General features: G+C 55.0%; 1 protein-coding gene across 1 annotated transcript in view; it reads left to right on the top strand.

Annotated features, from left to right (window-relative positions):
- LOC122369058 (gametogenetin-like) overlaps positions 1-15,839 on the top strand; it is a 30,522-nt gene extending 14,683 nt beyond the window's left edge. Inside the window, exon 2 of the mRNA XM_043343439.1 lies at positions 12,847-15,839. Coding sequence (XP_043199374.1) covers positions 12,847-14,446 — 1,600 coding nt within the window. The 3' untranslated portion in view covers positions 14,447-15,839. The remainder of the gene's footprint in view (positions 1-12,846) is intronic.
- The last annotated feature ends 1,762 nt before the right edge of the window (positions 15,840-17,601 follow it).

Raw genomic sequence — 17,601 nt, 5'->3', positions numbered from 1 at the left:
GCGCATTTCAATTTTCTCCCATTGACTTATAATGGGGAGGTCGCAAAATTGACCTGACCTTAGGTCATCGATATCAAAATTCTGAGATATACATTTTGTACACGCTATTGCTCTTAGTAATCGCTGAAAGTTTCAAAGCGATCGGTCACTCTGTGTAGCTATGAGAGACATTGAAACTTTTTATGAGGTGAGGTCACTTCAAGTGACCTGGTGACCTGACCTTGAATGACCTTGGTCTGAAATTTTCACAACATGTGTAGAATTGATGTGTGATAAGGTGTACCAAAAAACCAAAAAACGGTGGCGCGGAGCGCCGCCGTTTTTGAGATATTCGCGAAAAACCACAAGGGGAGGTGTTCAAACACCCCCCCCCCCCCCCAGCAGGGCGCGGGTTAATTACCCGCCGCTGGCCTCAGCAGCCCTCACTGCCTCCTCTGGCTCTGTTGGTCTCTGGATGGACACGGCCGCGGCCTCTACTCAGTCTCGCCCAGTCCGCTCACGTGCCGCGCGGCGCCCTGACCGCGGTGTTTCCGGTATTCCGAGACTCGGCTCCGGCTCGGCCGTCAGCCAGATGACGCCTTTTTCGGCGCCGAAAAACGCGCCGCGCCGCCGAGAATAACGTGTTGATTTGACACGCTCCGTGTCAGCTGCGTGCGCCGACAGGACGCTGCGATATTCCGGGCGCATTACCAAAGCGGTCCGGTGTTTTACGTGTTTTAGCAGAACATCCCGATATTTAACGCCCGGCAGAACATTTTGTGGTGGTGTGCGTTCTTGTAAAACATGCCGTCGTTTCATTCGAACTGTTGGAGCCACCCGGGCGTTTCGGCGCCGCCGTGACCCACCGGGATCGGTCTCGGCGCCGCTGCCTGTGGCCCGCCGGAATCGGTCTCTGCGCAGCGCCGGCCGGCACCAGTGCGGCCGTGTCGGCAGAACGGCACAGGTGGCGGCCGGCCGCGGTTAGTACCGTTCGCTGACCGCCCGGCACACAGATCGGTGTCAGATGGGTGTGGGAGCACACACAGCTCGGTGTCGGCTGGGTGTGGGAGTACACACAGCCAGGGCTGCGGAGTCGATGGATTTACGGCGACTCCGACTCCGACTCCGACTCCGGCTTTCAAAAACCAACTCCGACTCCGACTCCGACTCCGGGCAGAAATGTCGACTCCGATCGACTCCAACTCCGGACTCCGACTCCGCACACCTGGCAGGGCTGCGGAGTCGACAGATTTTCGGTGACTCCGACTCCGACTCCGGCTGGGGTTTCCAATATCGACTCCGACTCCGACTCCGACTCCGGTCACAACTGTCGACTCCGACCGACTCCGACTCCGACTCCGACTCCGACTCCGCAGCCCTGCACACAGCTATAGGTGTCAGCTGGGTAACCGTCCGTACACACCCATTTACGAGGTGTCAGCTGATAGCTCGCGCCGCGCCGGGGTGAACTTTTCCCGGTGCTGGTCAGGGTGTCCTTTATAGGAGGGACTTGGGTGCACGATTTTCGTCGATGCTCGCGCCATAATTACCACGCGCCTAATATTCTGTCCATATGTGATATTGGATAACCCGGGAACGGACGTGGCCGATATGACGCTCACAGGCGTATGATGCTTCCTGGACAAGCCTCGGCACGTCTAAAAAGTGTAAAATAAAAAAGATGATGTTCCTAACCCCACAATACCTTACATGCAACGCTGGACTCCTAGAAATGAATTCCAAACTCCAAACTTCAGACTGCGTGCCTGTCTACGCTGTTCCACCTCGGACTGTGAGCTCGGCCCGGTGGTAGCGTTACGTTAGCGCCATGTGGTTGTGTTGCGGGTGACAAATCACCGGTTGATCTGTCGCCGTCGGTGTGAACCCGGCCTTAGTGTGCACAGTGCGAACCCGGTCTAGTGTTCACAGTGTGAACCCGGCCTCAGTGTGGCATTGTTGACAGAGCTAGCTCGGTGTGAGCTCGGTTTTATCACGCGCCAGGCTGCCGACAGCTGCTAACGACACACGGAACTGTTGGCGCGGCGAAGGGCTGCCGACAGCTGCCGTAAATGGTCAATAAAAGGTAGCGGGAGCAGCGCGTAACGGATACCTCCTATCGTACAGACTTCTGTACTGAGCTTGTTCATAAACGGCGCAGGAGAATCGGTGATTCGCCTGATGACGTGTTACGTGATACCGCTATTAACTACGCCATTAATTCTGGGATTAGCGACGTCAGAAGTGGCAGGATTCTGTGGCTAATGACGTCATCGAGTGACGGCAGCGGATGACTGGAGCCGAACCATTAGTTTCGTTTCGTTCGTAGTGACAGCGACACCAGCTATAGGTGGGCGCGACGCATCAAAACCGTGTGAGAGACGACGGGCTAATGAATATCCTCGTAAGTAACTTCCCACCGCTCAATCTAACTACTTATGGAATAGTTAGATAGCATGTGACCAGTACCATTGGCCTAGCTGCCCTCCATTCCCGTGCAGCACTACAGGCAACTAGAACTGATAGGTCTATGAGTGACGGACGCCGTGTGAAGTTCAGTGCCGTCCAAATGTCAATACTCCAACTGCCGAGGGCTGCCAGGGATGACTGCCAGCTCCCTCCTCCGGCCTTCTCCGCTCTGCTTTGGCCTCCTCTATCTTCCACCGGCCTCCAGCGGTCTCCTGTGGCTTCCGCTGGTCTCCTCCGGCCTCTACTGGCCTCCTCTGGCCTCCTCTGGCCTCCTCTGGCCTCTGCCGGCCTCCTCTGACCACGCTGGCCTCCTCCGGCCACTCGTCGGCCTCTGCTGGCCTGTTCCTCCGGCCACACGCCGGCCTCTGCTGGCTGCCAATGGGAGAAAGCCAGGCCGGCGACCCAGCCCGCGGCGGCGCCGGCGTTCAAGAGCAAATTAAACACCGCCACTGGACTGATATAATAGCCGGAAACGTGTGACCCACATACGGAAAAATATCAAACGGAGGCCCTGCGTCGGTGGCCACTTGACGGGCTGATGACACGGTGGGCAGGGGCGCGGTGAAACTAACTGATAGAGCGATGGAGTGTGTATCCGTCAGCCACCCCCAGTAACACTCGGCATCTCAATTTAAACATTTTCCAAACATTAGCACTGCTGCATGAAATATAAGTGTACTCGTTTTTCTCACAGTCAATGACAATCCAAAAACAATGTAATTGGTCTGGTCTTATTACATTGTTTTTGGATTGTCATTGACTGTGAGAAAAACGAAATGTCTGACTCTTCTAATAAGTGTACTCGTCGCGACTCTCAGCCGGTCATTCCATCAGAACTGACGGTTCTCGCGTCCAGTGTGACCTCGTTATAGATCTGTCAATGGACTACCAGCTATCGTATAGGCTCCGATAATAAACCATTTGGTACATGGTATTTCAAGGGTTATGTTTTAGGGTTTTGGTAGTCAATGGTTTTTTCTAGCAATTTCCCAAGTTCGATGCGTTTTGGCGTGCATGTCCGACGCCCGCTATACGAGTACATGTCCGCTATATTGTCCGCTATACCAATACATGTCCGCTATATTGTCCGCTATACGAGTACATGTCCGCTATATTGTCCGCTGTATGTCCGCTGCTGCCATTTTCGTTGTGCAGTGTGGAAGGAAAGCCTCCGAATGGTTCAGGTTATAACTGCCTCTTGTAGGCTCACTGGTTCTCTCTGAGCTCCTTTTGGGGCTCGGCCGAAATGCAACATTTACCGCTGACAATGTTGTCATAGAAACAACGGAGCATCTAGCCAGCGAACTATTCGTGTGCTCGTGACAGTTTCCGTGAGAAGTCTCGCCTCGGACTGCTTTCCACCTCATGGGAGAAGCAACAGAGGCTGGATTCCTGTATGGGAGAGTGATTCTGTTATTAGCTGAGTTTCCGATAAAATCATTGGTGGACGGTGGACGGTGGACTGTAGATGGTGGACGGTGGACGGTGGGCTATGGACGGTGGACGAAGGACGGTGGACGGTGGACAGTGGACGGTGGACCGTGGACGATGGACGGTGGACGGTGGACGTCAGAGATAGCCGCTGTATGCATTGAAGCGCGAATTCTCAGTGCTCAGATCCATCAGATAATTGGCAGATGCCAATTCACGAAGGTCGATAGAAATTCTGGAAGTGGAGAGGGGAAATCTGGTCCCATTCTGATAAAACTAGGTTAGGTGGATGATTGAAAAGTTCAAAGGTGTGACCACAATGCCTCGAACGGCCACGTCACATATTGGACGATGACAAGAAAATCATCATATACGCCTTGTAAACACAAATCAGGATCATAGTAAAGAAGAGGAAAACGCCTATGATTTGGTAAAAAGGAGGCAATCGGCTGTATTTTGGCGACAGACCATTCTCAGCAGCGGTCGACACTGACGGTGCAACGGCCGGGGCAGGTGTCCGACCTCGACTGACCTTGACTGACCTCGGCCGACCTCAGTGATCCTCAGCTGACCTCTTCTGACCTCTGGTACTCACCTGACCTCGACTGACCTCAGTGGTCATCTGACCTCAGCGACCTTCATCTGACCTCGGCTGACCTCTTCTGACCTCTGGTCCTCACCTGACCTCAGCGACCTTTATCTGACCTCGGCTGACCTCAGTGGTCCTCATCTGACCTCGACTGACCTCAGTGGTCCTCATCTGACCTCAGCGACCTTCATCTGACCTCGGCTGACCTTGGACCTCGGTCACTCAGTGCTATCGGTGACTAACTACCGAGTCACCCAGTGTCGGCTCACATTGGGTGAATCTATTCACCCAATGTGAGCTCTACATATAGAGCAGCCAAGTGATGTCAGGTGGTAGGGTCGCACACGCCGTCAGCTGTGTGGTCGGCCCCCGCCGGGCCGTCCACACAGCTGACCATTTCACTTACGCAGCCATCAGCCCAGAATGAGCCAATTACGCGAGATCGGGGACGTTTATAGCGTGCCCATGTAGAAACACGTTGTGGATACAGGCTAGCCTTGTAGATTGTTAGCGATGATAAATGGATGCTATCTAGGTAGTCGTTTCAACGTAGATTCCATTCTAACCACAATTCTGAATCGTCAACGGAACAGAAACCGGCCCACGGAAGTGCTATGGACGGTAACAGGTTTCAGTTTCGCTCTGCAAAGACGACTGGCACGCGGTGCACCTACAACTCGCGTGGTCTCTCTCTCGCCGGAGAAAATGGAGAGTTGAGAGCGCGGCTGGTCTGACGAGCATCATCCTCCGGTGGGGACCGGTTACCAGTGAACCAGTTACCGGTAACCAGCCGGTAAACCGACCGGGCCACAACAGGCTACAGCTGACGAACCGGGCGGGACCGGACGGGCGAGCCGCGGACCGCTCCAGAAATACACCCGCTCTCCGCCAACGGCACACACGGCGTTATGCAACAACGGCCGGGGGATTTCGGCAGCGTCAGTCTGAGTCCTGGAAGAGCTGAGATACATCGAAAAAATGTATTTAAAACGACAAGAAAATTGTCACGCTCTTCTAGAATGTGCGGGCGAGGGCTAAGCTTGTAGTTTCTGGAAAGCATAATTAAACCGCTTCAACTTTCACTATTGCTGCCAAACAGGCCATGTCCCTTACCTAGCCCTAGCTCCCTAGATAATTGTCCCTTTTTACCTTCCTATTTATAGGAAGAAGTGACAAAATTTACAAATCAACAGAAAAAACTACTTATTTCGGCCTGGCCGCACCTGTCTCCATCTATTCTCCGAACAGCGCAGCAGATGCCTTCCTGAGCACCTCTGTTCAACCGTCACCCACCCGGAAAGACCGCCCTGGAGGAGGCGCTGCGGGTCTTCCGCTCCACTGCCCTCCCCATTGTCTGATACGCTACTGGTTTTAATATTCTTATCATGGTAAATTAACTGAATAAATGGACCGCGCCAGTGCTGCAGTGCCACAGAGCAAATTAACCCTGTAAGCAGACCGTGTCATATGCCTACTTTGCAATTTGCAGCACAACGGCATGTTGATGCCAGAACTGCATCCGATCTCACCTATGTACCCTATGTGCATCCGATCTCACAAATACCTATGTGACACGCGCCACCCTTTGATCGGTCGCCAGGCATTGCCGCATGATATAGGACGTCATAGAAGTATTTTAGGCATTTTTTATTATTTCACTATTCAGCAAGCATTGTTGCCCTCGTCTCGTGACCGAATCAACCCAATTGACCATTGATCATTCAGCAGCGCCAAAAGCACCAACCGCGAGCCCGACCGCTCAGCCCTGCGACCACGCTGATGGGCAGTAGCGCCGTGTCCCTGCTCCTACCCAGCCTCTGATGGGAGCGCCGTGCTCCCGCTCCCTTCCCCGGCCCTGATCAGCCCGCCCCGTCAATGGCCGCCGCCGGCACCTGCCGTCGTGACCGTCCGACCGTCACGAGTGCCACCGGTGGCGAGCTCGGGGCGGGCACTCGTTAATCGCGGTCACGACGGGCGCTGGCCGGAGCTGGCGGCGAGAGCCGGCGACCCAGTGGACGCCAGTCGCCACTGCCAGCACTCCCCGGGGGCAGCCGCGGCCGGCGACCCAGTGGACGCCAGTCGCCACTGCCAGTACTCCCCGGGGGCAGCCGCGGCCGGCGACCCAGTGGACTGGACACCGCGCCTCCCCCGGGACAGCCGCGGCCGGCGACCCAGTGGACTGGACACCGCGCCTCCCCCGGGGCAGCCGCGGCGCCGCCGGCAGCGCGGTGCGTGCCGGCTCGTCAGGAACGCCGCCGGTGCGGCCCGGAGCTCCGTTTTTACTGCCCAGCTGAGTGGATAAACGGCGCAGGGCGCCGGAATAATGCCAGCGCTGCGGCTCACTCGGCTCCGATGGCTTAATGCTACCACTTTGTCAGTGAATCACCTTATCATTGTATCACGCAAACGTTATCACGGCGTGATCGTCCTTGATTTGGTCGTCCTGGTTTGATGTATGTTCCCGGCGGCTCTGTGAGTGCACTGAGCAGCTCCTGAATTAGCGTAACGCCACGAGCGTTTTCCCCATGAATGCAGCGTCACGGGCGCCCATCGGCTTCCGGTGCATCCTAGGTCGCAGTATAACGGGTCATTTCCCACGTGCGTCACATGGCGGGTGACCTTTGGCCGCAGCTCGACCCCTGCATACCGCGGCCGGTTACGAGGTTCAGCATAGCGCCGCTGAGGTGTTGGCGGTCCCGCGATCACGAGCACCCAGCTCGAGCCGGGAGATGCAGCGACGCAGCCATTCTGAGCCAACTGACCAGTCCTCAGGTAGCTTCCCTGTTACACGTTATTTTACTGACCAGTGACAAAGGGACTCGGGATATTTGCTGGCACATCATAGGAGGCTTGAATGAACAGCGATCGAAACAACAGGGGGCCAAATAGACGAAAGGGCAGCATGGTCCCAATTATCAGAAACTTATTTTTTCATCCGGCCCAACAGGGCACAAGTGTTTGGAAAAGCTTAGCAATGTGAATTTGACATGAATGAAAGGCTGCAACAAAATCTGCTCTACAAAATCCCGACAAGCAGCAAATTTAGGTAGGTATTTATTTACCTGAAGGGTGTAACTTTTCCTTAAACATTTTCTGTAGCTTCTGTCGCTTCCCGTCTAACCCCCTTCCTGGCGCTGTATGTATTTATTGCACCCTGTGCAGTGTGCACCTCTCGTCACCGACGCCGTTCGCACTCGTATTGCAACTCACTGGTAGCGGCACTGCTGACCCCGGCTGGCAGCCTGGGAGCCGCGCGGCGGACGGATAGCGGGCTGCGGCGAGCGGCGGCGCACGTCCAGTGACGTCACCGCTGACCGGTCGGGGCTGCCAACCGCAGAACTGTGAGAGCTGCTGCAGCCGGCCGCCGGAGCTGGGCTGATGGAGGGAGGCAGAGGCGCGGGACCGGACACCGAGGCGGCGGAACAGCGGAACTGGGCGGTCTTATCGACTTATCGAACTGTGGGGCTGAGGAGAGCGACGTGAGGGCAGATAGAAGACAGCAGTAGACGGGTAAAAAAATAGGCATATCTACGCCCGTTGCTTTATATATTTTCCGTTATTTACATTTGACATTGTCGTGCACTAGCTCGTTAAAAGTAATTTCTAGGCATGGGTGGAGAATGTTTGAAAAAGTTACCCCGGCCGGCGACCGATAGTCGGAAAGACGATATGCTCACGTTGTTGTCAACGATCGTCATAAGCAGCCAGGGCTAGGTATTCTGACCAGGGCTGCGGAGTGCGGAGTCGATAGATTTTAAGGTGACTCCGACTCCGACCCCGACTCCGGGCTCAAAAATCGACTCCAACTCCATCTCCGACGCCAGCTCCGCGACTCCAGGCATTGCTCATTAAGTCCATAGGTATAATGAAATCATATTTTAGGCTGGATGTTTTTTACCTTGCCTGAAACGAAATTTTGCGCGCTCCAAGGCCTTGTACTGCAAATAAGTACTTTTGAAATGGCATGCAAAATAAAAACAGGTTTTGACGCAGCAGCCTTCTTCAGCTTTTTCAATAAAAACGCTGGTCCAAAACAGGGGTACGTCCTTCCATTCAACCAAACCTGATTTTGAAAGGTTAATGAAAGAAAAATCGTCAAGCAACCAGGTGCAAGGCATGACTTTGAGCCATGCAGTTTTAACTCCAACTCCGGAGTCGGAGTCGGTAAGATTTTAGCGACTCCAGCTCCGACTTAGACTCCGGGCAAAACTGCCGACTCCGACCGACTCCGAATCCGACTCCGCAGCCCTGATTCTGACCCATGGAAATGGAACAATGGATGTTATGTTTGTTAATTGTTCAAGGATGAGCGTTGTATCCGACATCCAGTAGCGGCGGAACACCCTCAAGCAACGGGGGGGGGGGGGCACTGCCGACTTTTGGTCCCATTATTTCCATTCAACGCCCATAGGGCTAATGTTAAAATACCAAAATCAAAGGGGGCACGGTGCCCCGGTGACGGTGAACAGTTCCGCCGCCTATGCCGACATCGTATTATTCATAACATTTTTGGAATGATTGAAAGGCAAGTTCCTTTTAAGTGATTTTTCTTTACTTAAACCTGCAATTTCACACCATACCCCATTATAATATGCCATTTTGAGTAAATGTTGCGTTTTCGGCTTTTTATTGTGTCTCAAAATAGGAACAAAAAGACGACAACTCACCTCGTAGAAACTTTACAAAGAAAATTGAAAGATCAAACCAAAGCACTAAAATGGGTCACTGACATCCACGGACGCAGCCTTTTTCAATGTTGGGCGGCTCTTATAAGACAAACAGGGAGTCGATCCAGGAATATCGACCGGTCCCGGTCTCGCAGCTCAGTCGCTAGAGCATTGGACTCCGCGTGGCGAGAACACGCGTCCCGGTTACAACAGTCCGAGTTCGGAGCATGACGGACGCTCGGTGTTCATGAGCACCCTGACGGGTACGCTCATAAACGGGCATGGTTGCGGTTGGTGGCAGGTCAGTCGAAGGCAGTGAGGTCAAGCAGTGGTTTTGAAAAAGTGCGCCAAAGGCGCGCAAATTTTCGAAACTGAACAGGATTTGAGAGCAATCTTGGCATTGGCGACCACACGCTGGTCCTAGCGTTGGAGATTATGGCAAGTTAAGTAAATGATAAATACCTACCTGATTTGCAATATTACGCCCATGGAAGTTAAGATTCGAAGAGCGAGAGTTTTCTTTTCTCGTATGGAGACAGCTTTTTAGGATTTACAAGAGTGGAAAAGTTACCCCGGCCGCGCCGGGGTATGCTAAAAGTTACCCCGGCCACGGCCGGGGTGGCCGGGGCATGTTCTCCACCCATGTTTCTAGGCATAGTTCAAAAATATTTCAGGGACAGATCCAGGCGGAAGGGGCTTCGGGGGCTAAGGCCTCAACCCGAAAAAGATATGCCGCCCTGCAGAGCCACGAATCGAGGCGCCGCAACCCCATAAACATTCCCATATCCGTAAGCATCAGAGGAAGGGAGAGGGATGAAGTTATATTTAATTTTCACTGCCCATAGACGCTTTAGAGTGTCACTGCCGACAGTAACCGACTCGCACGAGTGTTGGAGAAAGAAACACACAGGCTATGTAACAATGCAATCCATAACAATGGTCTTGTAAAGCTGACCTCCGTTACACCATTGACGCTAGTAAGAGTGAGCGGATGACCAAACATCGTTGCCCCTGCACCGGAAGGAAGGTGCACACTTTTCATCAGATAGTCGCTATATACTTGAGGATATCAGTACACAAGTTCACCTGAAACTCACTGCCCACTGAGAGCTGTAAACTCAACCACTCAGGCTGTTAGACTGGACGGCAGACAGTGGACGGTCAGCGGTGGACGGTATACAGTGGAAGGTGGACGGTGGACTGTGGACGGTGGACTGTGGACCGTGAAGAAACTGTGGAGTGTGGAGTGGAGTGTGGACGTTGGACGTTGGACGTTGGACGTTGGACGTTGGACGGTGGACGGTGGACTGCGAACTGTGGACGTTGGACGTTGGACGGTGGACGGTGGACGGTGGACGGTGGAGTCAAACAGGCAGGATTAGAGTCCAGCAGAGCGTTGGCAGCTTTTTCGTCCCAATGTAACCAGGTCAGTGGGCTTCAGCCATCACGTATGTATGTCCGGCAGTCGTCTCCGATTTCTGCGCATTTATGCATGCCGCTCAGCCGTGCATTCAGAGAGCTGTAGCCGGACCCAGGCGCATATCTGCGCGTTCCGTTACACCGACGGACTGAGTACGAACTGGGACGGCGGACTCCAGCTCAGCTCTCAGGGATTTGTGCAGAGGAGGCGGAGATGGGTCTGTGTGCGGCCCACACCGGCCGAGTTTAGGCGGGTTGCCGGCGGGCCACTCACGCCACACGACAGTTGGTTGGAACAAATTTGCTAATCGGGTGCAGTTGCTGTCGGAATGTCACTGATTAGAACGCGGGGCCAGTAACTTCCAGGAGCATTCCGGTCCTCACTCAAACTCCTAAATTCCACTATCCTGCAGCCCACCACCAGCCCTCGCGTCGAGAACATCTCTTTAACACTGCGTTGTATTGTATTGTATTGTAGGTATTGTATTGTATTGTATACTAAAACTCATCCATACAATACTACCTATGGCTATTTTTGGGTTCGAGTCGAACAATGGATAGCAAAAATGAAAAGACGGAGACGCGATCACATACACGCGACGCTCGTTCAGGCATCGCTAAACCTGCACAAGCGCTTGCACGCTATACAAATGGCTCAGACCAGGCGTCGCCTCAAAGAACTCCTATAGGCGCCCGGCGCGCGGTGGCTGCTCCGTGACATTGATTGGCAAATGGCAGCGCGGCCCATACATGAACCCTCTCCTTCCGGACTCGGATCTTATCCGGGTTAGAGCTAGGTCCGCTCTACTCGAAGTACAGTCAATTGGCGTACTTTTGGTGAACTAGACAAGCCGTATCCCGGCGGTGCTCTGATAGCCACTGATGTCTGACAGCCACTGACGTCACTGGGTGGCGATTTCTGGCGGTGCGGCCGGCGCCGTGAGAGCCGGGTCGGCCCGAGCACCGACCGGACGCGTCACCGGCGGCGGCGACGGCGGCGGCGCGTCCGCCTCTCTCCCAGCTGGCTGACCCGAATTCGGCCCTGCGCCACCGCCGCCCGGATGGGAAAAACGCCGCCGCCGACGTGCGCCGCGATTCGTCGCCGCCGCGCCACCAGTGTCTCCCCGGGATCCGGGCCGGGGCGTGACGCGCAGCTCGGCGTGACCCGGTCTCTGCCGAATCACGCCGATAGATCCGTCTCCACTGTTGTGTTCCGGGCTGGTCGGTCATCAGCCGGCCGGGGGCCACACCGAGCACCCCGGAACACAAACACCCCTGAACACGGCGGTTTCAGAGACTCCTTTCCAGATCCGTTTCAGACTATGAAGTTATACCCTAACCTACTCGGACGCGCTGCGCCGACTGGCTGGAATTCTCCTAGCCACCAGAGCCGAGTCGCCGGCCGCCGTGGTTTGACGTCCGTCCACCCCAGCTCGTCGGTATTAGCCGTGGGGCGGTCAAAATCGATCAATGGCTCGGCGACGATCAGATCCGCCTCGACAGCGCACAATCGGATACCTAGGTATAGTTGCCCAATCTGGTCACAGGCTGCCTTTCAGCCGCCGTCTCCGGGAGTTCACGGTCTGTAGGAGCAGCAGCTCATTGTGTCGGCTGTTTCCCATTCCTCTGTGTTACCGTGGTGTGACTCGTGTTACGCTCGGTCCTTTCCTTTCATACCGCGTCATGTGTGTCCGCTGTCCAGTGTCGGTGCCGTACTCTTGCTGTCCTCCGCGCCACATTAGGTAGGTATCTCATCTGTGCGCTACTCTGCTGCACTGTACCTTACTGTCGTCTCTGGTCCTGAAACTGTTCTCCGGTAGTTATTCAGTTATTGTTGTCTTATCATTTTATATGTCATGGATTCGTTACAAAGACACCATAGTTATTAGTTCTCATGTATAACATCCGATACGTACTAGCTTAGCGATTCCTGTCTCAGTCCGTCTGCATCCCAAGTGGCGCTACTGATGTCGGGTAGGAGCGCCGGCAGTGTCGCTGTCGGTTTAGGGCCACTCTGGATGCCGTTACTGTTGCTGCCAGTTTGGGACGCGCTGCGGCGCTCCGCTCGGCCGGAGCCGCGCCGCCCGTGCCCGGCCCCCGCTCTGGCCCAGTTCACCCGAGCGGAATGGCGCCGCTGGGAACTGGGCGACCGATGCAAATCCGTGAGCGGCGTGTCCCGCTGACCAGATTCGCGCACTGCCGGCACCCCTGTGCTCTCGGGTGCGGCGAACCGTACCCCGCCGGCCGCGATGGGCCTGGGCGCGCTCACGCTAACACGAGCTCTCTTTTTTCTAGGTTACCGGTGTGGGCGGCGGCCGCGGCGGTACTGCTGGTTCTGCTGCCGGCCGCCAGGTGTCAGCACCCGGAGGTGGCTGCGGGCGGAGCGCCACCTGTCTCAGGAGCGGAGGGCCGGTCCCGGGAGGGCGCTGCGGCCGGGCGGCGGGAGATGGCCGGAGCAGCCGACTACGAGTCGCTGCTGTCGGAGGCCGCCGCCGCCTGGCTGCAGCAGCAGCACGAAGAGCAGGAGGAGCCTGAGGTTCCCGGCCTGCCGTCCTCACTGCGCTCACCGGCCAGTGGAGGCGGCGGCGGCGGCGGGGGTCTGCTGCAGCAGCTGCTGCGGCCGTCGGCCGGCGGCAAACAGGGCGACTTGGGCTCCCTGCTCGGCAGCCTGCTCTCCTCCCAGACGGGCGGCGGCGGCGGCGGAGGCGGCGGGCTGGCCGCCCTCCTCACCACCACCACCGCGCGGCCCACGCGCATCTTCGACAAGTACGTCATCCGCGACGGCAACCCGTTCGCCACGCAGCGGCCCAAGACGCCGGCCGACGGCGTGACGCCCAACCCGCTCTCCTCTGTCACCTCGAAGACCACCGAGGCCGACGAGGCTGACAAGTTTGACGCCGGCTTCCAGATCTTCAGCCAGATCTTCTCGGGCAATAACGCCGTGGACGGCGGCGCGGCGGACAGTTTCGCGGACGCGCCGGCGCTGCAGCTGACCACGACCAGCACGACGCGCGCCACGCCGCCGCCACCGACGGCCCGGCCCGCGCCGGCGGCGCCGGCCGGCTGGCCGTTCTACACCACGCCGCGACCGGAGCCGGCCGTGACCTCCCACCAGCCGCCGCCACCGCCTCCTCCACAGCAGCCGCCGCAGCAGCCGCCGCACAACCAACCGCAGCCGCCGCCGCACCACCAGCCGCCACAGCACAACTTCAACGGCTTCAACAACGGGCTGGACAAACAGGACTTTTTCCGTCCGTCTCCGCCGACGCGGGCCCCGCGGCCGCCGGGCGTGCCGTTCTACTATAACCCGGACGCGCCGCCGGGCGGTCCTCCGCCGGCGTCCGCCGAGCCCGAGCCGCAGATCCAGCTGGGCGTGCTGCTCTCCTCGGTCACGCAGCTGGTGCGCAGCGACGGGCCCTCCATGATCGCCGCGCTGGGTGACGCCTACACGTACATCCAGGAGGGCAACGTGCTGGGCCTGCTGCAGGGCGTGGTGCCCGTGTTCAGCCGCGCCACGCCCGTCATCATGAACATGCTGAGCTCGGTGGCGCCTGTGGTGGAGAAGTCGGACCTGTACGGACCGCCGATCCCCGGCTCTCCGGGCCTGGGCGGCCTGTTCGGCTCCTTCTCGGGCCTGTTCGGCGGCGGCCGGCGGCGGCCGCAGCGCCGCCAGCCGCTGGTGCGCAATACACCGCCCGGCTACTCGCAGCCCTTCTACATGGGCCAGGTGATCGGCTCCGGGCTCAAACTGATCACCTACCTCATCAACCACGGCACGACGGTGGTGCGCGCCCGCGAGCCCAGCGACTTCACCTGGCTGCGCGACGCGCTGCGGCCGGAGAACGTGGCCTTTGTGAGGGACTGGCTGCTGCGCGCCACCTCCGGACAGTCGTGAGGGCGCCGCAGTCACAGCTGCCACGGGTCGGGACGCTCACAGCGAGCTCACGGGATCGGTGAGCTGCCCGCTGTGGTGAGATCTCTGTGAGACGGTGACCGCTCTACTCACAGCGGTGAGAGTCTGGGCAGGGCGAGCGGACCGGGTGAGGAGAGCCCGCCAAAGTGAACACGCGCGCCCTCTAGCTCTCCCCGGGGTCCTGCCGACCGCGGGAGCTTTCTGCCTGATCAGTGAGCGCTGTCCGTGCTGTCAGGACAGTGGCATCAGAAACCGACTGAGAGAGCCGGCCTCAACCACAGCTGGTCCGCTCATCCGAGGTGAACTCGACTATATAGACTGACGAACTGGGCTCGTGTGTCGATGCCACTGGTGAAGCGGAGCGCGCTTTGCCCACGGACTCTGAACGAGCAGACCCGTGCTCCGGCGTGACCGGCGCCGCCCAGGAGGCCCCGGGTGTTGTTTGAGACATTGACCTGACCGTGCACTGCGCAAAGACATGGCCAGTGGCTCATGTTGAGGAACGTATCGGACGACGAATCGTTTTTATCTCCGACTGTCTCTGGAAGTTTTGTACTCAGCTCAGAGACAATGCATGGGATTACGTGTGCGTATAGTTATTTATGAAGGGATGATTCTTGGTGTATATTTATTCATGTATGTAGGCATGACGCCTACATACAGATGGAACTGCAGGCGCAACCAATGAAAGTAGCTGAATGGGTGCCATTTACTCGGTAAAATGGCAGTGCTGGTAAGGTGAATGCATGCTGCGCTCACATGTAAGACACAGCTCTGCCTGTGTCGACATTTGTCGCTTCAGAGACGCCGTCTCGCGCCGCACAGCACGACTTCGTATCGACGTTGTTATTTGTTATGGAATTGTTGTCTGTTATCGTTGTTGTTGGATATTTGTTACGTGGTTTGTTACGGTACTCAGATATACAGCAAAGCCGGGCACACGCTGTAGGTAAGCTGCAAGTGTAAAGCATTAATGTATACCCAGCAATGATCTGAGCGAATGAATGAATGAATGAATGAATGAATGAATGAATGAATGAATGAATGAATGAATGAATGGATTGATGGATGGTTGAAAGAGTTTAGGAACAGATTCACGATTAGCGAAGTTCTGAGTGGGAGCTTGTGGCGTCCACTCAGTTGTCGTTTTAGGGAGGAGCCTATATAGTTAGGCATGCCGTATTTATAACGCCGAGCTATTTATTTATGCCAGTGTGTGGAGATGTTACGTGCAACCGATGACTGTGGTAGCGACAGACCTGTCACCGACTGAGACGGACAGACTGGTGATACGGTGACGACACGTGACATTCTGATCACTGATGACTGTATATGTATCATGGGTGAACTGGCAATAAATGGACCAACCTGGTGAGAGGGTGGCTCTGATCCGTGCTCCAATAACGGAAAACGGCGTTTGGACCCATCGCAGGACATTTCAGCAATGTATCAATTTACATGGTGGCGTGCCCCAGTCAAAGGTAGCCTGGGTCCTAGTGCGGTCGGGTCAGTCGCGCTCATAAATAACATTAGCCTTACAGGCGGGAGGGGGGGGGGGCATTTTTAGCTCCCCTTAGTTTTGTATATATCTCCAGAACCTCTGCGCCGATCGTCACCAAACTTTCAGTACCCTCCCGGGCATAACTTTTACACAGTGTGACAAACAAAAACAAAAATCCAAAGGTTACGATAGGTTGGCCGCAAATGACATCAGAGTGATGTCATTTCTGCCATTTTCGACCCAAAAAAGGTTTCGCGGGAAGAGCTGTCAGGCTTTGATGATACAGAAAAATGTTCAAGGCATAAAATGTGTAGAATTACCAGGGCTACTATATTGCTATCCCTAAATTTTTTAGAATTTTGGAATTTGACCCCCAAATATCAAAAAACATTTTTTATATAATACCCAAAAATCCCAAAGGTTTTTCGATTTGCGAAAACACGGAATACATGTAATATTCTCTCTCGACTTCTATTCACATACCAAATTTTAGATCGATACATCTTTTTTTGGCCAAATTATAGCAAAAAACTGTTCAAAATTGCTGACGTCAAATTTTTTAACTCACTTTAGCAATTCTAGACCACGTAGCGCAAAAAAGGCGGCCACCACTAGACTCGCCGTGACGAGCTGCATCGAATCAATATCCATTTTATGTAAAAATATATACTTTGAAATTTGACGTTTTTCACCTGATCTCCACCAGAAAGTGACCTAAGCCGTACCCGATGGTCTTTTAAAGGGACCCTCCCACCTTCAAAAAAGTTAATGAATTGGCATGAAAGTGATGTCGCTCGGTTCAGAAAGAGCAAAAACCAATATCTACCAAATTTCATCGAAAAATATTCACCGGTTTTCAAGATATTAGACTTTTACTTTTGTTTACTTTTTGGGATCTCCGCTGTTCCTAGCGACTTTATTTGAAAGTGCGGCATTTGTTGCGCGCAAAGCAGCATATACCACCGCGTGCTACAAAACGTTTTAGTCAAACATTTGACGGACGTTCGAAAGCCTGATGACGTCATCAGATTCCCGTAATGGTTAACCCATTTATGCCCAGGAATTTTGACCATCATGAAAATCGACGAAATCAAAATATGTTATGCTCCTACCAGGGCCTTGTATGGAATCGAAAATAATTTTTGCCTGCAGCAAAAGTTTCTCGAGAAAAACGTAAAAAACATGCGTTGCGAAATCGCAACGAAGGGCACACCGGGCGCCATCAGCGTTGCGAAAACGCAACGACGGGCACATCAGACGGACATAAAGTACACTGAACTGCCGCATATGCTAATATATTTTGACAAAACATCAATCAACTGTTGACAACTATTGCTTGAAAATGCGGAACCCACATCCGTCATGCTCTATAACCCGCCTAAGAGCCTCAGTGAGGAAGCATAACTTCATGATTCGCGAACGGGGAGATGGCAACACGGTCATTATCAACCATTTACGTTGTCCATTGCTGTTCATTTAAAGTTGTGGTCGACACGTATCCAGGGTGATGCTTCCTTTTTGGAAGCTAGACAGATCCATTACCTCCACCTATCAGACCCTGCACAGTGCACACTGAATACAATTAAACGGAGGATTGGGAGTAAACCAGTGCCTCTCGTATGCGCGCATATCCGCA

Source organism: Amphibalanus amphitrite, unplaced genomic scaffold, assembly GCF_019059575.1.
Source record: "Amphibalanus amphitrite isolate SeventyFive unplaced genomic scaffold, NRLGWU_Aamphi_draft 001002F_arrow, whole genome shotgun sequence".
NCBI classification, from domain to species: Eukaryota; Metazoa; Arthropoda; class Thecostraca; order Balanomorpha; family Balanidae; genus Amphibalanus; species Amphibalanus amphitrite.
This window is presented reverse-complemented; position numbering and strand designations above follow the sequence as displayed.